Source organism: Platichthys flesus, chromosome 15 (genome assembly GCF_949316205.1).
Source record: "Platichthys flesus chromosome 15, fPlaFle2.1, whole genome shotgun sequence".
In the NCBI taxonomy this organism is placed as follows: Eukaryota; Metazoa; Chordata; class Actinopteri; order Pleuronectiformes; family Pleuronectidae; genus Platichthys; species Platichthys flesus.
Genome location: NC_084959.1, coordinates 22619689 through 22646086, shown reverse-complemented (window position 1 = coordinate 22646086; position 26398 = coordinate 22619689). Strand labels below are relative to the sequence as shown.

General features: G+C 39.2%; 1 protein-coding gene across 4 annotated transcripts in view; it reads left to right on the top strand.

The window, feature by feature from the left end:
- The window catches only part of dlg2 (discs, large homolog 2 (Drosophila)), a 133987-nt gene that overhangs the window by 93606 nt on the left and 13983 nt on the right, over positions 1 to 26398 (top strand). For 2 of the 4 annotated variants that reach the window (XM_062405441.1, XM_062405440.1), the window contains exons 10-18: positions 1074 to 1210; positions 2414 to 2558; positions 4027 to 4168; positions 12650 to 12806; positions 15427 to 15529; positions 20762 to 20876; positions 21343 to 21519; positions 22027 to 22102; positions 24624 to 24720. In XM_062405441.1, the coding sequence (XP_062261425.1) occupies positions 1074 to 1210; positions 2414 to 2558; positions 4027 to 4168; positions 12650 to 12806; positions 15427 to 15529; positions 20762 to 20876; positions 21343 to 21519; positions 22027 to 22102; positions 24624 to 24720 (1149 nt within the window). Of the gene's footprint in view, positions 1 to 1073; positions 1211 to 2413; positions 2559 to 4026; positions 4169 to 7847; positions 8004 to 12649; positions 12807 to 15426; positions 15530 to 19117; positions 19163 to 20761; positions 20877 to 21342; positions 21520 to 22026; positions 22103 to 24623; positions 24721 to 26398 lie in introns of all 4 variants that reach the window. The other 2 variants (XM_062405437.1, XM_062405439.1) reach the window with 2 other exon arrangements.

Sequence of the window (26398 nt, the reverse complement as noted above, 5' to 3'; positions counted from 1 at the left end):
ATTCATATCAAGTGTTGGGAGTAACGGCGTTTAAGTATAACGGCGTTACTAACGGAGTTCTTTTTCAGTAACGGAGTAATCTAATTAATTACTTTTGTCATCGTTACAACGCCGTTATCCTTATTGATAATGTAAAGTGGCGCGTTACTACAATTTGGTTGAATGAAGCGTGACGTTGTAACAAATCACCCTGTTCAAACCCCAGGGGAAATGCTCTACGCTTTTAATTTGAAGGACACGGGCGGACTCGACCCGCTGTGTACCTTGCGCGCTGCCCGACCAAGTTATTATAAACGAAAGATCCCTGGTTGGACCGATGACCTTGTTATCGGTCTAACCCCTAATTAAATAAATATAAATATAAACGAATTCGACACAAAAAGGTTGCGTATTATAAGTGTATTTAAACAAAACCCACATCAATCCCACATATCCCCGTGCTCGAGCCCGCAAACCATGGCGGCCCCGTAAACATAAACACGCTATTTACACACATTCAACACATCATTATTTATTTTTATATGTTTTAATTCTATGCATCATATGGCAGGCTGCAATCTATTGAGTTCAAATAAATACCAAATGTTCTAAAATACTGTATATAGTGTTTTTATTCTTCAATCAGTTGATATATACATTTTTGACGTTAAAGATGTTACAGAACGTAACAGCGTTATAAAACATGAAAAATAACGCCACAGTTACTTTGCTGAGTAACTAATTACTCTAACAATGTGGTAACTGAGTTACTAACTCAATTACTTTTTGGAAGAAGTAATTTGCAACTGTAACTAATTACTTTTTAGAAGTAACTTGACCAACACTGTTCATATCACAACTAAACATTCCTAGATCACATTTAAAGCTTTTCAAAACACAAAGAAAGCACTAAAGCAGGTGGCTAACATATGAACATAAAAACGGTCTAATTATAAAAGATATGTGGATTAATATGCTGGTATGTCATGATGCATGTCCACTTGTAATTGTGTTTTTGCCGCATGCCTAATGTCTATCAGACACATAACCCAGACACTAACCAGCTACTTCTATGTACACAAACACACACACAGGGCTTGGCTTCAGTATTGCAGGTGGAGTTGGAAACCAGCACATCCCTGGTGACAACAGCATATATGTCACCAAAATCATTGAAGGTGGAGCAGCACAGAAGGATGGGCGACTACAAGTTGGAGACAGATTGTTAATGGTGGGTACCTGGTATGCCAACAATGTCACATGAGTCCCATTCTTAGCCTTTGGAAGATGGTTTTGAAACAAAGGCTGTTTCCAGTTCCATAAATTATGCAACCAAATGTACTGATTGAATATCATATAAGATTATGACATGTCATGCCACAGTGGCAAGAAAAAATGCAATTACACATCTTTATGCTGGACATAATTTAAATTCTCCTAAAATCAAGATCCTCCTTAGATCTTCACCTTGTTGACGATTATGAATCTACTGTAATCACACAGTTTGTTCTTGAATACAGCATCCATACATGACTGTGTAGGCTGAACAGAGTATGTGAACTCCTTTGCCAATGACATCTACAAAAGTAAATGGAAGCTCAACGCAGAATGATCATTGAGAGTAAAAAGAGAAACAGGCTAAAAGGACTGGAGCTTGGTAACATCTCTTTTCATGAGTCTACCACACACTGAGCATGGAGCAGTGTCCATAGCTCAATATCATGGAGTAAACTGCTGATTACCAAAACAAACCGAAGCATGAAGTTTACTAAAGCGCACCTTAACTCTCCAAAACTCTGGGAAAAGGTTTTGTGAGTTAATCAAACTGAGATTAAAGTGCTTGTGGAGAAAACACAGCATTATTTTCCTTGCCACTACAATTTGTGGAGGAGACATTGTTGAAGAGATGCGATATGGAAAGACACACTCATGTTTTGAGAATTCAACTGTGAGAGTTGAATTAAAAAATGCAAGGGCACTGGTAAAGCATTTGTGTAGTTGTATTGGTATAGTGGAAGCCACCATGCTACTGTTTTTTCCATGATAACAAAATTAAAGTCAGTACAATGATCAGTACAATTAAAGGAATTTCTGTAAAATAAACGATAATATCTGTATCCTGTCAAGACAGACTGTCTCCACTGAGGCTAATGATAATCCTTTACATAAGGTAATACTTTCTGTGGGACATTAACTTGTCAGTGTGTTTGCGGCTGTAAACATTCAAAATAAATGAAAGCAACAATGTAGAAGCCTAGTGGCTGAGTGCTTTAACAGCAAGCTTAATTTAATTACCTTCCTACTGTCGTGTTCTTCCCATCAGTCATAATCCAGTCCCCTGGAGGCAGGGAACAGCTAGGCTGAAGTGAGCAGGAAGGGATCACAGGACAACAGGACTAACTAAACACACAAAGACTTCTCGTTGTCTTGACAGGTGAACAATTACAGTCTGGAGGAAGTGTCTCATGAAGAGGCTGTGACCATTTTGAAGAACACGTCGGACGTGGTCTACGTTAAGGTGGGCAAGCCCACCAATGTCTACCTATCAGATCCCTATGGGCCTCCTGATATCACACACTGTAAGTTATCGTCTCTTGTATTTATGAGTGTATTTGTCATCTGTCTTTAGAAAAGTTTGACTATGTTGAAGAGAGAGTTGTAGCAGAAACCATATCTCAGAGCATGACTGGGAATCAACTTTGTTTGCAAAAACTTAAGTTCAAGCTCCATGATTCAAATCTCAGTTCACACAATCCAGATTTACCATCACTTTTTAAAGTTGCTATTGCTCACATACTATTCTTACCTAGGCAGACACAGAGCACATGTGATGTCTTTTAGCCACTTAATGGATTTAAATCGAATGATCTATTTCCTTTGAACTCATTGCTAGTGTACTATGGATTTATGAGCACATTACATTACATTACATTACATTTCATTTAGCTGACGCTTTTATCCAAAGCGACTTACAATAAGTGCATTCAAACCCGAGGGTACATACCAAGGACGACAAGAATCAAGAAAATACAATTTCTTCAAATAAAGCAAAACTACAAAGTGCTATAAGTAAGTGCCATGTAAGTGCTAGTAAAGTGTTAGTTTCAAAAAGTTGTTAGTGTTTTTTTTTTTTTTTTTTTTTTTTTTTTTTTTCATTCAAGGTAAAGTCGGAAGAGGTATGTTTTTAGTTTTCGGCGGAAGATGTGTAGACTTTCTGATGTCCGGATGTCAATGGGGAGCTCATTCCACCATTTAGGAGCCAGGACGGAAAACAGTCGTGTTTTTGATGATTGTTTAGCTCGCAGTGAGGGAGCAACGAGCTGATTGGCCGAAGCAGAGCGGAGTGAACGGGGTGGGGTGTAACGTTTGACCATGTCCTGGATGTAGACTGGACCGGATCCGTTCACAGCATGGTACGCAAGTACTAGTGTTTTGAACCGGATGCGAGCAGCCACTGGTAACCAGTGAAGGGAGCGGAGGAGAGGAGTAGTGTGAGTGAATTTAGGTTGGTTAAAAACCAGTCGAGCTGCTGCATTCTGGATGAGCTGCAAAGGTCGGATGGCAGTAGCAGGTAGACCTGCCAGGAGCGAGTTACAGTAATCTAGACGTGAGATGATCAAAGCCTGGACCAGAACCTGCACCGCCTTCTGAGTGAGAAGGGGGCGTATTCTCCTGATGTTGTACAGCATGAATCTCTCCACTGGGGAGATGAGAAGCACCCAACACTGAACATTACTGTAAATGTATTGTTAAACCCACCAAAACGCTACAACAACAGTCTGCCTCTTCCATTTACTTGGAATAACACATTCCTGTGAACGTGTAGAATTCTCAAACTTGAGGTTTTATTACCCTCCCTTTATCTTTACTGTAAAATTCACATATTAAATATATTTGAACAAAAGCTGAACAGTCAGACTTTTGTTTACAAACTTTATTATTTATTCTTGATAAAAGTATGTTTTTTATGTTAAAGAAAACTTTGATATAAATGCAGACATTAATCCCAAACTAATTTATTTTACTCCTTCTCACTCTACCCCACAGCTTTCTCTCCAGCCATGGAAAATCACATCTCTTCCCCCATCAACAGTGGAACTCTGGAGTACAAGTCCGGTCTCCCCCCCATCTCCCCGGGGAGTTATTCCCCCCTTCCTAAGCACTTACTGGGGGAAGAGGATATAAACAGGTTGGATGGTTTTTCCTTCTTACGGTAATTACCTCCTACCAGACAACTAGAACTACAGGTAGATGCGTTGTCTATCCTGCTACTCCTGTCTCCTCCTGTCTCCTCCTCATCCCGACTGATTTGTGTTTGTGTTCAAATTCAAAAAGCAATCACAACTCCAAGGGGATTTATGTTGCAATTTGAAAAGATCACTCGCTATTTTTGTATAATCTTACTAATCCCAAAGTCTGTGTCTCTGTACAGTGTTTTTCAAAGATACCCCCTCAAAAAAAAGTTCTGGGTGGATAAAAATGCCCCCTTGATCACCAACAAGGGTCTAGAACATTATATTCTCATCACATTGAGTCAATCACATATTTATGAAATACAGAGCCCACAGAAACAGCTCTTTGGAAACCACTGGTCTGCTGAAGTCCAGCATTTATGTTATGCTGTGTTTTTTTTTCAACTGAATGTCTTCTTTATGATTTCTTGTTGTTTAGGGCCATTGTCACTAGCGTCAATTCAACATAACAGAGCCATAGTTCTGTAGTGTTTTTATTGTTGGTGGCTCAAGCTGTTCTTTAGAAAGGCTTTTGTTGTAAAAGGGGATCTGCCCCTCTTGCCTAATACTGTGGGACGGCATCAGAGGTCATCTTGCTGTTTCGTCTGGGTTTTCTTATGGATTTTCATATGACTTAAGCTGAATCATGGCACACACCCATTGTTGGAAATAGGTGTGTCTGTTTGGAATCTCTCTGCCACATCTGTAGAGATAAGCCACACTCGTTAGGAGCAACTCCAGAGGTGGTGCAACAAAAAAAACTTAAAAGTGAAACTGCACACCGATCAGTGGTGTTTTTGTGTGTGTGTGTGTGTGTGTGTGTAAAGCTTATTAACCCGTGGCATAAACCAGATATGAGAACTTAGAAACTATGCAGTACAGCATGTTGGACAGCTGTAAGAGTGTACAGTCCCACAAAGCTCTAAAGGATCATTAATGTTGGTATTCATATTTTTGTAGAAATATTCAATAAGAATAAAAGCTTTAATCTTTTGTATTCTTAGTTAGCAGTGGAAGTGGAAACTAAATCAGGCTCTCGAAGTGCACAATCTCTGAATGCTCCAGTTCTGTTTAATCCCTCTGTCTCTTTACCTTGCCTGCTGTATCTTTCTACCTCTTTCGTCAGCGGCTCCCAGTCCAAACAGCAGAAAGCTTAACATGTCTTCTAGGACAGAATCACAGCCAATCATTAGCAAGGCCCCACCTCAGCTACCCTAACACCTAATCCCAAAGCAAGCTGCCATAAGGCTCGGGGTGGGCTAAATAACTGATCCAGTCACATCTAAGCGTTAAGCTTTTGTTTGTCTGGTCAGCAAATGTTTCCACAGGTGGATGCTCCTTGTGCAGCTTGTCACATGGAAGGTATGGTGTGAGTGGCCATCTCAGCTGGTCTATTTCGTATGTCACAGCATTTGATAAAGGAATGTTAGATTACGCCATTGTAGAGTGCTGTGCTGAGATTTATGCTGTGTTGTCATATTGCATTTAGCAAGTATTGCAGCAGAGTGAGAACAAAAGCTTGTTTCAGAGGATAACTGAAGGGCCCCAGTGTTAAGCTTTGTTCAGTGAAGGATTAGTCCTCCATTCTCTTCGGAGATAAGAGGTTTAGTGTTTGCTCTTGCAGAAGGTGCATCACTAATAGCCTCTGAGATTATCGTGCTGACCTAAAGTGTAACACTGTGTATGCATGTATGTATGTATGTGTGGATAGTACAAAGTGGATACTCATATTCTGTAATAAGTCGGCAAGAAGGGACAGAGTTTCTGAGAGAGAGAGAGAGAGAGAGAGAGAGAGAGAGAGCTGTATTGCAGTGTTGTTGTTGTTGTTGTTGTTGTCGTGCTGCAATATGTTAGGCAGGCCAAACAGTGACGTCATGCCACAATCACCAGTCCATGTGAAACTCGTCATGCTTAAGTGTTTGTTTGTATAGAAATCCGACACAGTGTCTGAACAGCCATCTACTCTTATTTGTCTTCAGTAGAACGACTACAAGACTCACATTACAATCTCACTAGACTTACACACACACACATTATGTATAAATGACTCTTGCTTGCTCCAGTAAACCCACTTGATTTCACGTCGGCTAACAAACAGCAGGGATGCAAACACAGAGTTTACTCAATGTTGAGCGAACAATATGAATATGCGATGCATTCTCAGCAGATCAGCTCTGCATCTCCATGCGGGCATACTGTGTAAGAGCGAACATAATGCACAAGATAATGTTCTGTGATGATGTGGTCGATGACAAATCTCTGGCATGCAACATTCACATCACTATTTCAAGGTTATTTCTTTTTCTGTTTTCAGTTGTCTTGGTTTGTTGTGTGTAACACACCTCCAAGTGTTATGTTTAATAGAAATAGTACAGTACATTTAAATAGATTGCAGCATTTCCTGATAGGAAGGTTTTCAGTGGTTGGTTATCAAAAGTTAACTCTTTCCATCTTATTAGAAATCCTTCACTAGATGATGGGGAGGGTCACAGGTTTGATTCCCAGCACTTCCAGTTGAGGTGAGGTATTTAATGTGTCACCTACTGCATGCACTTGCATGTTTGTGACAGTATATTTTTTTTCTTGCAAGGGATTGTTGTTAATTTCACGAGTTGCACAGATTAAACTCACAGCTGATGAATCCGGCTGGTATCTGGCATTTCAGATAATCGGTATTGGTTGATTAACAATCACAAAACTGAAAACAGTCTGCAGGCATTAAAGTAAAAGTTGTTTTTATATATTGTGGACATATTATAAAAAATAAGAAAAAGAGTACAGATCTATGTTAGCAAATGGAGACAATACACATTTTTTATTTTACAGCCTTTGGCAGTGTAACACACAAGTGTATTACAATTAAACATTAAATAAATGTTCCTTCAAGTACAGGAATTTATGCTAATTTGTCTCTATTATTAAAAAAAATTATGAAATGCAACATTTAAAAAATAATATCAGGATCACATATCAGCCATCAGCTGTTTTTCATCAGCTGAATCAATCGACCATGCACCTGTCATCAAAGCGGCTTTTAAGCATGACATCTTTTCAGTTTGTTTTTGCCTGACCAAATAGTTTGTAAATATTCTGAAGAATCTTCTATCTTTCTTGATTCTTCTCAGAGATCAACTTTCAAATTTCAGTCATCAATGAATAATGAGTTTTTAAATATCATGCTTGCTTGTAGAAAACAGATTACTCACTGTTCACATTAGACATTTCAAGTTTGTTCTTAAAAAGTGTTTCCAATAAATCACTGTATCTCATAATCTATTTAAAGCAAGACTATATCACATCTGAGAAAGAACACACAAACACTATATTACATTATTATCATATGATATTATATTATTAATAATGAAAGACTTGAATTGATGAGCAATAAAGCACAGCCTTGCTCACTCCATCACACTCAGTCCTGTTGTGGCTCTGTGACCAATAAAGAATGGTGGTGACTTGTTCATGTACCAGTGACTCCTCCACCTCCACCACATCCAATGCTTCTTTATTTATTTTTTATCCTCCTGTCCTTCGTCATTATGCCTCATTGTCACGTGTCTGTATCCTGGTCAGTTCACCCCCACCTCGGTCCTTGGACACTAACCTCTGCTCTTGTCTCTCACTCCACTGTAGGAATCCTGAGCCAGTTTACAGCACTGTGAACAAACTATGTGACAAAGCTCCCTCCCCCCGACACTATTCCCCAGTGGAGTGCGACAAAAGTCTCCTACACTCTGCCCCCCTCCCAAACTATCACTTAGGCCTGTTCCCTGACTCGGACATCCACAGGTACTTCTCACCACCACCTCTCTGCACTCCGCCACTGTGTCCCGTCCCATCCCATCCCATTGTGTAGATGGCATGCCATATTCCCATATTTTCTCATGAATTCGGTTGCTTGCACCCTCCTACAAGCCCATAGCAACATGTCTTTCTGCACTTCTTTTGAGTGTTCTCTCTCTCTCTGTCTCTCTCTTCAGGACTCCGCTGTAGCATGTTTCTTTTTTTTTACAATTTTACTTCAATCAAAGTTTGGTTTGTAGGACAGACAGCGGATCTCAATCCCAGTCACAAAAAAGCTATCATGGCGTGTAAGGATTCAGTCATGTGAAGCAGCTGTGCCACACCTCTGGCTGTAGGTTTTGAGTAATATTCACTATCATTACAAAGGGAAGTGATACACAAGAAGGAAATTACAATATGCAGTCAATGTGCTTCTTTGAATGGAGCATAACCATTAGGTGCTTTCCATTCAGGTAATTCAGCTTCTTCCAATAATTCCATAGTCAAATCTTCCAGTTCTTTCCATGTGTCTAATAGGAGAGACTTATACCTTATGGCAGCACCCACTTTAATGTGGAGCTGATCTGATGGAAAATAGCATTAAGTGCCAGCTGCTGTGGATCAGCACCATTACAGCAATACTGATATTATTATTACTGTATTTAAGGCAAGATGATTATTAGCACCATTCAGGCCCCAGGCAATTCGAGGGTTTTACATAGTTGTTGGATAATTAAAACATTTGATATAAGACATTAAACAATAAAATAGAATTTGAAAGACAATGTAAAAAATAAACGTAAATAACTGAATAAATAGTTAAAGTGGTTATGTATGTCATTTACGGGTATATTGCATCAGAAAATTGATTTTTAAGGCCAGATGTAAATGAGCTGACACTTTCAGATTCTGAGAACAGTAAAGCAATATGACTTAATGGGTCTGCAGGCATCGTATCGTTCAAAAAGATCAGAGATGTATCATTATAATATCCATAAGGTGGATGATATTGATGTTATATAGAAGCTGCCCGAGAATGGACCCTGGAGGAATATAGAGGATATCAGCCTGAGCCTAAACAGGCTGTAACAAACCATACTTGCAGATTTTCACAAACAACCTTAATTAGGAGATACTATTTCTTATTTGTGTTATTTGTCGTGCATCCTTACACAACAGTAGATCTCTAGTCAGTGTTGGAACAGCAGTCATATGACTTAAGGTGATTTACCTTCAAACTGTCAGTCATATAGCAGTTGAGATGCTGTTCTTTCACATCCTGTTTGGTAAATGCAGTCCCTTCATCCTCTTACTGTAAAGATGCAAGAAGGAGCTGAGAGGTGGAGAAGCAGAGGCCATGTCAGATAAATGGACTGCACCCTCACTCGTGGTTGGTCCTGTTGCATGTGACCTGGTAACAAGTGACCTTGTTTGTTGTATTTAGATGCTCTTACTAACTTCATTCATACAAACCTAACCTTTAATCTTTTACTACCATCTAACACTAACCACATACTGTATGATCTCTCTGTGCTTAAACATGCATTCATAAAAAATATAGTTTGAAATAGAATAATTGTCATGTATTGAGTGATTTTGTTAGTTATTGAATGTGTTTGTTAGAACAAGTAGCTGCCTGCCATGTCTGAGCATACGTTTATTGTTCTGCTTATACAAATAAAACAAAACACTTTTATTGTGAAACCAATTCCTGCTGATAACCAGATTGTCTTTACCATGGTAACATTGCTACTTCAAAAATGGGGTATAAGCACATATTTCCTGTGACTGATCCAATAAAGAGAACTCACATTTCTGAGACTGTGGGCAACCAAGGGTGCACTGAAGGGTCATGAAATAAGGAGCCTGAATGACAGCTAGAAGACTGAGTCATTCAGCAGCCGAGGTGAGCCCTTGTCAAATCCTAGCTGAGCTTAAAATGAACTGTGGCATTAAATTAGATGAGCATCAACCTTTAAACGTCTCAGTGGATAATTTAGCTTTTTAATGCAAGATAAAGCAACTAAATAGAAATAAATATTTTTAGCCTGGGGTTATCACAGTTCCACTCTGATATTCAGTTTAAAGATTCAACTTTCTGGGATTTCATTAGAATTATTTGTTTCGGTAACATAATATTTGATGAACTCATTTATTCACACACCTTGCATCTTGCTCATATCTGACTGTAATTGTTTGGGGGGCTGTTTATAGAGTGAAATCAGTATATAGTAGTAGTGATGTAGCAGTAGTAGTTGAACCTTTTGTGAACGGTTATTCATTATTATGAATAGTAATTTCAATGTGCTGGATGAACAGATAGATGTTACATTTTATACCTCTATTACAACGAAATTGCAGGTAAGTGTTTTTTTAAACACATGCAAACCCATGGCCTATTGACTTCTTTTCCATTACCAGAGTAGTTTGCCTTTATTTTCTTTTCCTTCATGCGTCATGTTTGACATCACAAATGCACCAAAAACTGAGGCGCTCAGACTAAAGCCAGATGTTGGTGGATGTGAGTGGGTTTTTGACTAGCATAAAAATCTTTTTACAAGGACATCGGATTGATAGGGATGTAAAATTGTAAAGAAAAATACGAACAATAGGATAATTCTACAACCAATCATCTGTCACATGTATCACATTGAAAAAAAAAACTGTTTATTGCCTTCAAAACAACTATTAACTGTTTGTAGTATACAAATAACATTCATTTCTAGGTTGACTTTTTAAACTGTCAGATGAAAGAACATTGTCAGACACTTGTAGGCTTGTGTTTTGTGACAGTAATTTTGTATTTTCATTCCATGTTGTTGCTAAAGGCATATTTATTAGGACCAAAGAATCATTGTCCTCAAGTCTTTTTAGTGCCATGCTCGTCTCACCGTGCTGCCTCACCACATGTCACCTACACTCCAAACCAGCTTGAATGCAGTGAGGTTTAATTAATCTAAACAAACGACGAGTTGGTCATATATAAAAAAACAACATTTTTGTTCTTTATTATATTTATTACTAATATATTTCAAAGCTATGAATTTAGCTATTCCATTTGATAGCTATATTAGGATGAATGTTCAATGCTATAATGAGGACTATGGCCTCATCATCTGGCTAAAATGGCTCTGCTAATTGAAATGAAATATAAAACTACATGAAGAATCTTTTTTTGCAACTCAGAAGACAATTTCGGACAAACAAAGGAGCTCAGAGTAAATTTTGTTGTACTACTATAGTTAACTTTGTAGTATCTCATCTCTTCCTAACTTATAATTCATATTTAGAATGGTCCACGATTAATAATGCATTCACCGTAGGGGGTTGATTAAAATGCACCAAACGCCTGTCTGCGATGATCGGTTATCACAGACAGCGGTCTAGGAACAATATACACATGGAAAAGAGACATTCTCTGCCTATGAAGTCTCTACTGCTCTTAGCTTGACTGGTTCCTTCATCCACCAGGAGGACAGGAGCTTTCTGCTGCCTTCTAATTTTCTCCTCTTATAACAGACAAAATGAAGTGCTCTGTATCCATAAGATGTTTTAGTCAAGGTTTTGCCAGAAGGATGGTTGAATGTCATTCTAATGTACAGGGCAGCAGCAACAGACCAACTGACAAATTCCACCGAGAATTCAAATATATTCTCCCCTTAACACCCGCGGGCCATATGTGACGTACAGTCGGGCCGGTTCCGGTCCGCGGCCCGTAACCCTGGCATCCCTGGTGTAGATGAATGTTTACATTCATTAGACTAAGAAATATCTCCCAGTTTAGCATAAAATGTTTGGCTTGTTGGAGAAGTGTGTGTTTAAGACAGAAACTCTTAAGTGTTGAAGTGTTTCTGGATATGAGGTTTGATATCTATCTAAATGAGATACTGAAGTAGAGGAAACATTCTTGTTTTGAAAACAGTTTTGAATCTACAAAGGCTTGAGGAAAAGGAGCTCTAGTGCGCACTACCATCAATTACTGTGCTTCTTCATGCCTGAAGTTGATGTTCATTTGTGCCTGAAGATGATGTTCAGTTCATTCACCAATAGATGGCAGTGTATTGCTACTACATTAATAATCATATTGTGCTTGGTCGCCCTCTGAAACACTTTTAAGTATCAAATAGCAACTTCTGAGATCTTCTGATTTCTGTTTAGTAGATATCAGTCCTAAAGAATCACTCCTGGCATCATTCAGTAGGTTGCTCTCTTACCGCTGTTGCTCCATGTACAATGTATACACAGACTCCGTGCTAAACTACAAAACATTTACATCTGGGGTGCAATGAGTGTGTGGCCCTGAAGTATGTTTATTTTCATTCGCCTTGATGCATCATTTGATGTGTGATGTACACAAATCATGCATTTATCTGGCATGAGTAAGAGAGAGAAAAACAGAGACCCTGTGTGTGAGGGTGAGAAAGCAATGAGGTTCCCTCTCCGTCAGAACTGAATTGGGGACAAGTGAAGTAGAGCACCATCCCCCAGTGGAGCTCCAGCAGTCTTTGAGCTCTGTTTCCTGAGAAAAGCATCACTGAGGCTTCCATCAGCGCACCGTGCGATCGTTGTCCACTTCTCTGTCCTACTGAACTTAAGATGTTGAGACCCACGGACTCCCCTGAGTTGATGTACTATCTGAACTGTTTGTACAGGGATCCCAGGAAGGTCGTGCTCCACAAAGGCTCCACAGGCCTCGGCTTCAATATTGTGGGTGGCGAGGATGGCGAGGGAATCTTTGTTTCCTTCATCCTGGCCGGAGGGCCCGCTGATCTGAGTGGAGAGCTGCGGCGAGGCGACCAGATCTTATCGGTGAGTGCACAATAACCACCTCAGCACAACACACAGTTTCGAAGAAGTAAATAGCCTCACATATTACTGACTGGATTTGGAGAAGCAATGTACGACAGCTCAAACTAATTATAGATTACAGATCTGCTTACCTGGTGATAAAAAGTCTTTATATGGAAATAAAATCTATCTTAACTAAAGTTTCCATCACTGCAGGTATAGATCTAATTTCCAAACAGTGGACTCCTGTAACTGGCCCAGATTCTGTTTCAAGGACAACCTGGTCTTTTACTTTTCTATCCCTGAATTTCTCCAGTATTATGACAGAGGTGTAGTATATCTGTGGTTCATAATAGTATATATAGTATAACAACAATCCACTCTGGCCTGCGTATCACAGACATATGCCATTTTGGAACTGAAACAATTTGTTGATTAATCAACTATTTAAAATTAATCTGCGACAATTTGGGTAAGCAATTAATGCTTTAAGTAAATTTGAGGTTTTACTACTTTTGTTACTTGTATATACACAAACACTGTTAATTAAATATGTTTGGGTCTTGGATCAGATTAATGGCCAGGGGTCATCATCTCAAAAGTTATAGGTGAGATAGTACTGTATGTAAAACAGACTCAAATATGCAAAGTCAGCAAATGGGCATTCAAAGAAGAAAACAGTCCTGAAATGTAATTACTGAAAAACAGTTTAGTCAGTTTTTTATGTTTCCTCAAAGAGCTTTAGAGTCAGCGATATTGTTTAACTTGTTAAATTGTTTCTAGATGTCTTGGTGTGTGAAGGAAATATTTGATGACCTTTAGTGAAGTCCTCATATAACATGTTTTTTTCTTCATATGTAAGATTTTGTACTTCATCTGGGCAGCCTTTCCTTACGTAAAATGGCACCTTGACATCACATGATACAATCAGACATGCTCACAGTAACATTCAAAAATTAAGATGATACCAACCAGATTGACTGACTGGTTTAAGAATATGACAGCTATGATTTTCCAATACTATCTACTATATTTGTTCTCTGATTCAGTCCCTGGAAGAGTTTAGCGTAACAGACCTTATTTGTGCTTCTAAGAATAAATCCTGTGATTAACATGATTTCTCTTTAAAAAGATGCCCCAGTTATAGAAAGAATACTCCCAGTTTAAAAGTGACAGTCTTTTGTTATGAGAGGAAACTGTGAGGTAGGGTGGTTACAATCACTTTCAATGGGTCCAACAAACAGTGTAATAATTCTGATAATCACTCGTCAGAGTTAAAGCAGCAGCTTTTACTCCTCCTGTAAGTAACAAGTAACAATAATCAGGGTATGATGATTGACTGAGGTAATGAACAGTTTACACTGTGGACAGTAGCACGCAGGAAGTTATTGTTCTCCCTCATCAACGCTAATTGTAATAGCTGGCCTCCCACACTGATGTCACTCAGTTCAACAAATTACACTTTCTTATACCACTTTAGTGTTGTGGTATTGTAGAGCCAAGAAAATCGAATCAGCATGGCACTATCTGGCTGTTCACTTGCATCCAATCAGCACCACGCTCTGCCTTGGTGAAGGCAGCCAGTTAGCATTCCAACAGTGGCCTGGATTTGAAGTCTAACAATAACTTGACCTGTCTCCTCCCACCTATTGAGCACACACTCATCAGTCTATACACACGCCATGTTCCTATTCTGTGGCTCTTTGAATTTACACTTGGGCTCTTTAGTCTGTTGCGAGTGTTCAGTTGCCTGTACTCACAAACAACACAGAGGCATGTAATGGTGAATGGTGAATTGACTGTATTAATATACCTCTATTCGGGTCTCATCGACTACTCAAAGCTCTTCACAGTACAAGTCACTTTCACCCATTTACACACACATGCATACAGCACTTCTATATGCCGTGCCTTTTCTTTTTTATACCAACCCTCCCAGCACAGTCTTCAGAAGCAATAAGGGCTTCAGTATCCTGCCTAGGGACAGAATGTAGGAGTCTGGGATTGAACCACTCACCTTCTGGTTAGTGGATGACCCTCTCTGATTTCCCTCTGTTGGAATATAGATCTGGTTTGTACAGCAACTCTTGCAATAATGCGACGTAGGGGAACACTTGTGTTTGTGTTTGGATGCATCCATTCACAAAGAAAGTGTGATTCTCATCATAATATCTGGAAATTTGATAGTGAAAAGGATAAATAAGCACAAAATAAAATTAAAATTTAGGATTACTATTTCACAGTTGTATGCCCACATTAAACCAGTCAATCTCCAGGAAATATTGTCACAACCTGCCTTCTTGTTCCTGAGTTGTGTGGTGTTAAATAATGGCAAGAAACATAATTGCAGAATTTTATGATATCACACAAGAGCTGACCTTTGACCTTTTGGATATATAAGTATCATTTCTTATTACACTTTTATCTCATTGATAAAACAGTTGGACAGACAATGTGAAAAGTGAATGCTTCTGGCTAAAGCTGTAACTGGCCTGGAGGCACAAAAAATTAATTAAAATGCATAGGTTGTTCAGTTTAAAGAATACATTGTACTTGTTCTGGTGTGATGAGCACTCAATGTACTTTGTCAAATAAATTTCCATAACAATAATCCTGTGAATTGTTTACCTTGTTAAAACAGGTAAATGGCATCGACCTACGAGGGGCCACCCATGAACAAGCAGCAGCGGCACTGAAAGGAGCGGGACAGGTGGTGACCATCTTTGCCCAGTACAGACCAGAGGGTGAGTCAGGACAAACAAGTGACTGTGCAAGCTGTAGCCCTGTGGTTAAAATGTCCCGTTTAACATTACAGGAATATACAGGGACTTTACATTTGAAGAAATACCCTCATGGCCGTCTTGAGATATAACATTCAAGAGGCCAAAACATGCTTTTTGAGGCCACTGTGATCTTGGCTGTTGACCTTTGACCACCAAACTCTAATCGGTGAATATTTGAGTCCAAGATATAACCAATTCAAATTTGAAGACATTTCCATAATGGGTTCCTTCAACATCTTATTCACAAGACAAACGTACAAATGTATTTTGAGCGGTCACAGTGACCTTGACCACCAAATTCTCTCAGGTCTTCCATAAGTGAACCAACAGTGTAAAAATGCCAGAGGCATTCAAATTTAGATTTCATAAACTAGTAAATGGTTTGTTCTGATTTGTTGGAAATAGCTGAATAATATGCTGCATACATACTGTATCATCCGAATTCTGCCCTCATTAAATGTGTCTTTTTCACCTCACATGAGGGCAGGGATATGACTCCAATGTACTCTTACACAGTTCTCTTACAGATGATAATTGAATTAAAGGTATAGTTTGGATAATTTGAAGTTGGGTTGTATTTGGTCCTTATCCATAGTTTGGTTATTTTCTGCCGTAGATTTATGAGGACGTGCTCCCAGTTCGGTACATCTGTGGAATTAGCCAGCATCAAAGAATGCCTTTTTAGCCACCTAAAAAAAGATGATCAGTTTAAGTGTACGCTTAATTTTAATATTCTTCACCACTTGCCCTCTTCTTTGTTACTGCATTTTAAACTATGGTTCTTCTCTATTCCTATACATGAGTGTATCCACTGCTCACTGAATTATGTAGCAGATCAGCAGTTTGCACCAGATAGAATTGAACTTCACTTTTCTTACGATTTTAAAGATGGTGGGAGTTGGTGTTTTTCTTGGCTGATCAAACAAAGGAGCTATTTACAATGACAGGCCTTATATAATGTTGTTTGCAGTCGTCCCTTTTCTAGGGAGAATTTGGTAAAACCACTACTCTATAGAAATATCTACATTTGCTGAAGGGCAAATAAATTCCCTACAATTTTATAAGCTTGTTCTTTATGTCCAAAATTGGGACATTATTGCCCATCACAGAATATACATCATTAGTCAGTTGACCACACATAACTTGGAAATGAGTTTCATCCCTCATATCGTCACTAAATGGTGAAATGTGGGTCATTTATGTATTTAGGTTGCTGTTAGATCAGTCCACCAGTGGCTTTATATTTTTTTGGATTCCACCTTAGAATCAGAATCAGGTTTTTATTGGCCAAGTAAATTGCACTAACAAGGAATTTGACATGGTGAAGTGGCTCTCAGTCTGCTTACATAGAATTCACAGTTATACATATAATATATAATACATATATACATATAATATAATTACAATATAATATAACTTCGGGAGTATTTTTACAGTGGTTATTATAAAGATCCAGGGTTATTGCACAGTGCCACAGTGGGTTGGCTGTTCCGTAGTGAGACGGCAAGGGGGAAGAAACTGTTTTTGTGTCTGGAGGTTTGGGTGAACAGAGATCTGTAGCGCCTACCAGAGGGGAGGGGTTTGAAAAGGTTGTGTCCAGGGTGCGAGGTCTGCAGTGATCTTTCCTGCCCGTTTCCTGACCCTGGAGGTGTACAGGTCTTGGATGGTGGGCAGGTTGGCATCGATGATTTTTCCTTCAGACCTGGCTGGCCGTTGGAGTCTGTTCTTATCCAGTTTGGTGGCCGATTCAAACCAGTCAGTTATTGATGTGCACAGAACAGACTCGATTACTGCAGTGTAAAACAGGATCAGCAGCTCTTGAGGCAGGTTGTGCTTCCCAAGCTGGCGCAGGAAGTACAACTTCTGCTGGGCCTTCTTGATGATTTTATTGATGTTGGGTTCCCACTTCATGTTGAGGGAGATTGTGGATCCCAGAAACCTGAAGGATTCCACAGCCAACACAGTACTGTTGAGTATGGTGAGGGGGTGCAGTGCTGGGGGGCTCCTCCCGAAGACCACTGTCATCTCCACGGTTGTAAGCGTGTTCAGCTCTAGATTGTTGCGACCACACCAAAGGGCCAGCTGCTCAACTTCCCGCCTATATGCAGACTCATCATCGCAACCACGTGGCAGCCATTCGCGGCGCCATCATTAATCAAAGAGCTAAATGTTAAACAGCTAACATTTAGCTAAGTTCGCTATGTTGATAAGACTATTGCCTATACATGTTTGGTTGTCTGAGGTCATTGTTAACTCAAAATTAATCGCGATTAATCGCAAATTTGTATCTATTCTTAATGTCCCTTCATTAATTTTTTCTCCACAATTTTTTGGGGGTTTTAATGCTCTATCAACATGGAAAGTGGATTGGCTTGCTTTATGCAAATGTTTTATTTTATTGAAAAACAACATTGCCAAACAGGGCGGTACAAAATAAAATTATAAAGTGCACATTTCAGGTAAACAAAGACTCTTGTTTACCTGAAGTTGATATTAAAAATATTAAGCAGTTAAACCATGGCTTAATATTTCCTTTTTTTCAAGTTTGCTGTGAACATAGCAGTCAGGCCTCTCAAACAGACAAGCAACAAAATAACAAACAAACAAAATACACAGGCAAGTGCCAAGGTGACACTTAATCGTTGTCTGATTTTACCGTTAAAATAAAAGCAACATGAGCCTCAGTTAAAGCATCCATCAGCAATCATCATGAATAACCATTCTCTAAAACAGATATAGAAACATTTCTGTCCAAGCTGGCCTCTTGGCCTTTCCACAATTTGTTAATGGATGATAATGGGAAGCAGTTTGTTGAGCGGATTATACGTCACAACTTAATCGCATAACAAATGTTATCCTTTTTCATTGTCTTTAAATGGTAATTTTGCCAGAGATCACATCTCTGTCTTTTCTGGTACTATCTACTCTACAAGGATTCAGTTTTTTTTACTGATATATTTTCCTAAAACAGTAAAAAAAGTATCCTGTTTGTGTTCTTGGTTTCTTTGCCCTTTAAAATGTGCATGTCATTTCAAATAGTCCATGCCAGACATGGTCATGCCAAGTCAGATCTACCAAAGACTGCCTGCCAACCTTCTGTGAGTTAACATGCAATGGGTCAGACAGCTCTGAGTGGTGGCATGCCTATTCTGATTAGGGTCAACAACAGCGTTGTCTACTCTAGGACTGCAAATGCAGTGACTCTTGGTTGAAGACCTCTCAATGTCTCTGAGGTGACAAACTCCCAAACTGTCCAAACCCTGTTATACTGAGAGCAGTGGTGGGTGTTTGTGTCCAAATCAAGGTTGGTGACTCTTCGATTCATGCAGTTCATACTGCTCATATGCATTTCCAGATTTATGTTGAAAACTTCATCAGACTTGAGCCAAAATGAATGGCTTCAAGTTCAGTCTGTAATCAAGAGTCTTTTAAATGTAGGCATTGATTTTGAAATCCCAAATCTCCCTTCTGAGGTGACAGCTTACATATGGCTAACTGGGCTCTTAACTCCTCTGGGACTAACAAGTGCTTTTTCTTCTTACTCATCAGAACTTGCTCTTTGCTCACCAAGACGGGCCCATGCTCCTGCTCCAGGTCTGTGCCAATGGCACCTGTTGCTGCTCTGAACTTAATCCTCATTCACCAGGGCTCGGCTAAGTGAGAGTCACTGAGTGAATGTGATCACAGACAGCCTGTTCATTCCCACCAAAGCACTCCTGATCCTGTCCCCACCCGTTTGACTCTCACTCCCCCACAGTAGTTCAACCCTTTACCCTTTGTTCCTGTGCTGCCAGGTTGTAACCTTCCTAACTCTGCCCCCCCTCATCCCCTGTGAAAGTGTGTTTTTTATAATCTGCTGTATTTTGAGGAGGTTATTACCGGAAGTCCTTACTAAATTGTACACATATTTCACACTAACCTCTCTAATGCAATCGCTGGAACTGCTTCTCCTTGTTGAGGCATCTGATGACAAATGATGATGTAAACTTCATTTCATGTCTTTTAGAATGGGATCCTCAAGATGTACAGATGGTTTAAACAACTTGAGCAGAGAGTGGTCACTGTACCTACTGGAGCTTTGCAGCTAAATGACTCACCCACGCACAACAGAATTTGTTTCATCTTCTGTTGTTTGATAACAAGCCAAAAATAAAGATCCTCTGTCAATGTTTTGTTCTATAATATCTTGTCAGTAACCTGCTACGCTCCACTCATTGAGACAATTTTCAAATTGTCTGGTTGTAGCAACTCTCTTGCTCTTAATTGTTCTGAATGAGCTTTTAGGAGTGGGGGAATGTGGCTTCAGAAAAATTGAAATTGAAGAACACCTTCAATAGCCAGTGGCCATTTTTTACAACCAAAGCTAATAACTTCCTCTCTAGTCACTAGTTAAGAACCAGCAATACGTTTATGTTATAACTGTCTATAGATGATTAGACATAAGTGAAACAATCAAAGTAAACATGCAGACATGTATGTGAGATGTATTTTAGATTAAAACTGGCGAAAAAATTATTTCAGTTTCTGAGATAGATTTTAACTTTGGCTTCTAACTGTAAGGCATGGTTTCTGGCAAAGAACAGTGAAAATACAGTAAAATTAGAAAAAATGTGGGGGATTTTTTGCTAAATTTTGTTCCTGGTATATTTTCCTATTCTTTTCATGCCCTGATATCAAGACAGGTTGTGCAGTCGGTAGTTGGCTATATACTTGTCACTAGAGTGACAGCTTTTCATCCTGATACTGTGCTTGGAGCGTTTCAGTTTTTGGCATCAGATTACACTGACTGCATGGTGGCTCATTCAAAGTGCATTGTTGTAAACAAAAGTAATCAAGGGTTTACATGTATTATTAGTATAAACGTGGCAGCACAGAGAGCTGCTTCAGTCTCAAATGTATCCCCTCCACATGATTCTATTCATGTGTTAGGGTGGTAATACTTGTATGGACTATATAAGTCATATCTGCCTACAGTACACTTTATGGAGTTTACAGTGAAAAGTAGACACAGTAGCATATTTTAAGGGCACCTCCTTTGTTTCTGTCTGCAGTGATTATAATCATGAATTTATAAAAGTTCTTCTTCATGTAACAGGAGACACACTCAGCTTTAGTAGCATCACTAGGTCGACCCCCTCTTCTTGAATGTAGACCTGACTGTCACTCTTGATCCATTCTAATCTTGTTTTACAGAATATGGGCGTTTTGAGGCTAAAATCCATGACTTGCGGGAACAGATGATGAACCACAGCATGAGCTCTGGGTCAGGATCCCTGCGAACCAATCAAAAGAGGTCGCTCTATGTGAGGTTAGTCTGTCCTGAATTTTACCCTCGTTTTTGGAAGTTCAAGCTGAATTCGAACAATTTAGAAAATAAAAAGGCACCCACTTCATGCTTCCAATTTCCTCCATGTGATTTCATCTCTGATTTACTTCAACACCATGATAATATGATCAGAATACAGATTTTTCATTTCATTTTCATGCAAATGACCGAGAAGAGGATTAAAAGAATGCTACTCAGGCTGTTTATTTGTGTTACATGCAGTGTTTGTTGAATGTGAAGAGTGACACACATACATATACATGTAAAACCTTGGTTTAAGATAAGTGCCTTAAATATTTATTATTATAGCAGATGCTATAGAGCTACAGTCACTATTCTCTCTGACCTAGAAATCTTTGACCAGATTCCTTTAACTAAATGAGACAAGAACTGACAAGGTTGCGTTAATAATGCTGATGGCCCTGATACTGTATCTCCCACTGAACAGAGCACTGTTTGACTATGAGAGGTCAAAGGACAGCGGCCTTCCAAGCCAGGGGCTCAGCTTCAGGTATGGGGACATCCTCCACGTCATCAATGCCTCAGATGACGAGTGGTGGCAGGCACGCCGTGTCACCCCACATGGGGACAGCGAGGAAATGGGTGTCATCCCCAGCAAGAGACGGTGAGCAGCAGATAAAATTGTTTCTCACTGAGGGAATAAACAACGTGTTGATGATTTGTTAGAATAATAATGATTATTTATTTGTAATAGAGGAATAGATTTAGGAAAAGGATCTCTGTGATTGAGAAGGAAGAAACGTGATGAAACACCAACTTTTTGATGTCCCTCTATGAAGGTTTTTATTTTATGTAGAGAAATAGTCTTATTACGAGCAGCCTTAGTTTCCCTACAGACAGTGACAAAAAAAGGAAAAATAGGACCTTCCACATGGGTAGAGCGCAGGGAAGGAATAGTTTAACTCAATGAAACCTTCACATACTTACAGGCGCACACTAGACAAGTTATTGGTATTTCTCTAGATATTTCGTAGTCATCAGTGATGTTGATGAAGAGCAGAAATTTAAAGTACATGTGTTGGGGACTTGTTCTTATCAGAGTGTATTGTGAGTAGGAGCAGTTTTATCCCATCTCTGTGGTAAACGACTGACAAGGCTCTTTGCTCTGCAGGGTGGATAGGAAGGAGCGGGCACGTCTAAAGACTGTGAAATTCAATGCCAAGCCAGGGTCCTTTGATTCCAAAGGGGTAAGTGCCTTTATGAGATCTGCAGAGTGGCAATTTATATTACCACATTAATATTACATATGAGCTGGTGCAGCTCATATGTAACAGTGATCTTCCTGTGCAAAAGATAACGTTCTTTCTTCAAGTCTTTAGACCGAGTGTATGGCCTCCTGTACAACCACATTTTCACCATTAGATATTTGTTCTGCTTGTTAGCTCTAATGTTCTAATTGCAGTTTGATATTTACTAACTTCCTCTGAAAAGGGAAAGATTTCATTGATTTAACTGAGAACATCAGCCTGTTTCATCATGTGTCCATGTAAAACATATCCATCAAAGACATCACCCAACCGTGGCACACAGCGGCACATTTCTACAAGCCATGTAATGACAGGAAGTAGCCGGTTTCTTCTTTCTAGTGTTCATTTAAATAGATCAAAATAAGGGGGAAACAATTTGTTATACCTCCTTTTGGACAATCACTGATTTTAAATTTACAGAGGTCAAACTTTGTGTACCAGGTTTTAACCATGTTTCACTTTACACTCAAGTTGTCTGTTCATTCAGTTGTGTATATAGAATAAAATGTGGTCTTTCCATCACATCTCCTGCATTTTTAACTAGCATAAGTCAGAGATAGGCTCTGAAACTTGGGCTGTTAATACACTTTAGCCTGCCTCTCAATGTGAAGCTCTCAAACTGTGTAAATATTACACATTAGTAGGCTCATTTTGTTTTCAAATGATGAAGCAACATTATATTCATTGTTTGAAGTCTCATCCTCTTGAGTTCCATCTATTCATTCTATCATTGCATGCATGTGTCTTTACTATGAGTTATATTATGTCTCTCAAAGCATGACCTCGGTAACACTTCTCTCACCTTGCTTTTACTTTAAATGCCTCTGTTGCAACTGTGGTACGTCAAGAAGTAAGAACATCCCCAGGTGGATGAAATGTATTACTTAGGCTCTTAGGACCTTTGTGTCACGCGTGCAGCAGATTGCAGTACCTGTCTTGCACACATAAGAATCTCCATGGACAGTTTTTCCTGGCGCACCTTCAACCCACTTTGTTACATGAGTACTTTGTAGGCTTTACTACATTATGTAGTGGGTACTGAGTACTAGCAAGGTAGTCTTGTTACGTCCAACGATTGAATTGCCCTATAGGGCATACAACATGTGAGATCACTGACCACCACTGTAACGACAACACAACAGGAGGCCTCTAAAAAACAGTCCAAACATGGGCTTTATTAACATGAAACAAAACAATACACACATGTTAAAATCCCAGGCGGAAGCCCAGCAAATCCAGCAGTCCCCTCACTGGAAGCATTTCTTCTGGTCCAGACACAGGAGCTTTTAAATAACCTGAATTCCCTTGTGCACCTAATTGATGACTGATCGGTTTAATCAGGGTGGAGCTAGAAGAGAGACAAGAGAAAAACAGGAACAGATACAGCTATAACAGTATAGCTTAATACATGATTACTCAGTAGTCTTTACAACATTATAACATGAGTAACTCTGTAAAATCATCATTACTTTAAGGACTGAGTACTCAGTATAATCTTTACCACCTTATGACTTGAGAACTTAGTAATCTTTACTACATTATTACATGGATACTCAGTAGTACTTACTACATTAAGGAGTGAGAACTCATTATAATATTTAATGCATGAAGGACTGAGTACTCATAGTCTTTACTGGATTATCAGGTTATTACTCAGTAGTCGTTACTACATTAACACATGATAACGCCTTGAAGGCAATTCTCCTCACGCAGTCTATTGCATCCCAGAATGCAAAGCACACCTGGCTAAAGATACTGTTTACCTCTAATTTGCAGAGTACTCCTGGTTGTTCCTACCATGATCAAACCTCACCAAGACCCTTGAGAGGAGATGGTCTTGGTGTGGTTGCTTTGATCCTAATTCGCGGTGTTCACTCCTGCCCAAATAAGTTATACCGAAAACAAACCACCTGAGATAACAAATATAAGCAAGAGCTGAAAGATCATTGATCCTCAACATTTGTCTTATTGGCTTATCTCCCATTACTATGTAATGAGTTCTGGTTGTATTTCTCTCAACCCAGTCAAGTCAGATATGACAAACTTCCATGGAGATTCTATAAATAATGTCCATATGATCTATAATAAGGGAGTTAAATCCAAAGATATGGATTATGTGTAATATACTTTATATATTAAATGATAACCATTGTCCTAATTGCCTCCTTTATTTTATTGAATATTTGTTCACAGACTTGAACGATTAATCACTTCTCAATCTGGTATTTATTTTTCTAATGGGTGTCTAATAGAGCAGCATAATTGTATAATGTCACAAAACCATCACCTACTTTTATTCCAGTAAAAAATAAATCACATCTAAGAGTCTCAATTTGTTAAGTAAAAAGAGTCAGTTTTTACTGTGAAAACTTCTTGAGTCCCACTTTATGCAAGCAGTTGTTTTGTCTGCATGAACGTGACAAATGTACCTGTTTGCCCCATGCTTTCTCTCCCTTCACAGTCATTCAATGACAAACGTAAAAAGAATTTCATCTTTACACGAAAGTTCCCATTCTACAAGAACAAAGAGGGTGAGCAGGATGGCAGTGATTCAGACCGTAAGTAAGCTCACAGACACACATGTATGTACATGCAGAGGTCAGTGTAGGTCACATGTGAGGTAAAAAGTCTTAACAGGGGGTTAAGCATTTCAAGGGTAGAGCTGTCTTTCTGCTTCCTTTTTTTCCCCATCATGTTTTTGTTGGACCACAGTCAGAGACACTGTGGCTCGGATGCTGATCCGTCTGCAGGAAAGAAGCTCAATGCTGTTCATTTGTGTGATATGTTACCATATGGTAATGTTGTTTGACCCAGTTTTCCATGAGGAATCATTTAGGTTCAAACTCAACACCCCTAGTTTTATCATGGTGAACTTAGTTCCCCCTGCTGGCTGCTCAGGGTTTGGACAGGGACGCGTCAATGGGCCCACAGCTCCGTCCTTTCACTGCCTTGAACCTTTTGCTTATCTTGCGGCTGTCCTCTTTCCTGTCTTTCTTCTATTCTGGCTCTCTGTGGATGGCCATTAGGACATCCTGGGGATAGGTGATGATGGGTATGGGACAAAGACATTCAGTAAGTTGGTCCAACAGTTTCCTCTTCACTGTTTCCTATCTGAACATGTTTCTCTCGTCTGCATTGTTGCATGCTGCATCTGATTTGTCATGCTTCTCCGTTTGCAGTGTTCACCTCTGTTTTGAGCTGGTTCACTAAGTTCAAGGTTTGGGTCACAGTGGATAAAGTTTAAATAGCCACAAGAAATACACCTCATGTAAGGATTTTCTTACAGATCACTGTTTTTTTTAACTAGGATTATTTAGAATGAGGCTGAATATTTATTTACTTAGAAGATGTTCTTATTTCAGTGGAGCATGGTAGTAAATTAGATAATTTATATACCCGTTACCGCTGGTGAGAGCCTGGTCTGTAACGATGGTAGAATGAGGTGGTCACACTAACTGTTCATTTAATCCGAGGGAAGCAGCACAGCCGCACAGGCCTCCTGAAGGCTCGTAACATGCTGGTTATGAGCATCCAGAGAACTCCCTGGCTACTGGAGCCTCCCAGACCTATATCTAAGACTGAATAGATGTTTAACATTTTTATAATCCCACCCATGATTGACCTGTGTTCTCAGATTACGATGTTTAATGCACGTTTGCATGATGCTGGCCTAAACAATTCAATTTTTTTTGTCTTGCTTGTGAGCATGCCAGTTTGAAGCAGATTTTGGAGCATATCACCCCAATGTGTTTTTTACTGTGAACTTTTCAATCTTTTGGGATAGAGGCAGATATTCAAAGAAGTTAGAAGTTAGTTGCATTCACTTAATTACCCTTCAAATATCTACATGGTTTTTAATTTGCTTAGTTGTATCTTCATATTGATTGAAGTGAACATTTTATTTCAAACAAAAAAACCTTACCCACCAAGCAGCTTTAATTTTGGATTCCCATTTTTCTAATTGCCCATTCGGAGTTTTTCTCACTCAAGCCATAGGGGACCTAACATCATTAGCTTTGAACATCACAACTGCCCAACAAAAACACATGATTTGCTTAATGTATACAGTGGAGTCACAAAATTGTCACATAGCTTAGTGTGAAATATTTGTATAAATCTTCTAATCTTTGAATCCCATATTAAATGTCATATTCACTGTTGGTGATACTAAACTACACAGAGGTAAATGCTAAACAGTTGGTAAATTATTTGGCTTTGACAGTTTAGCACAGAATT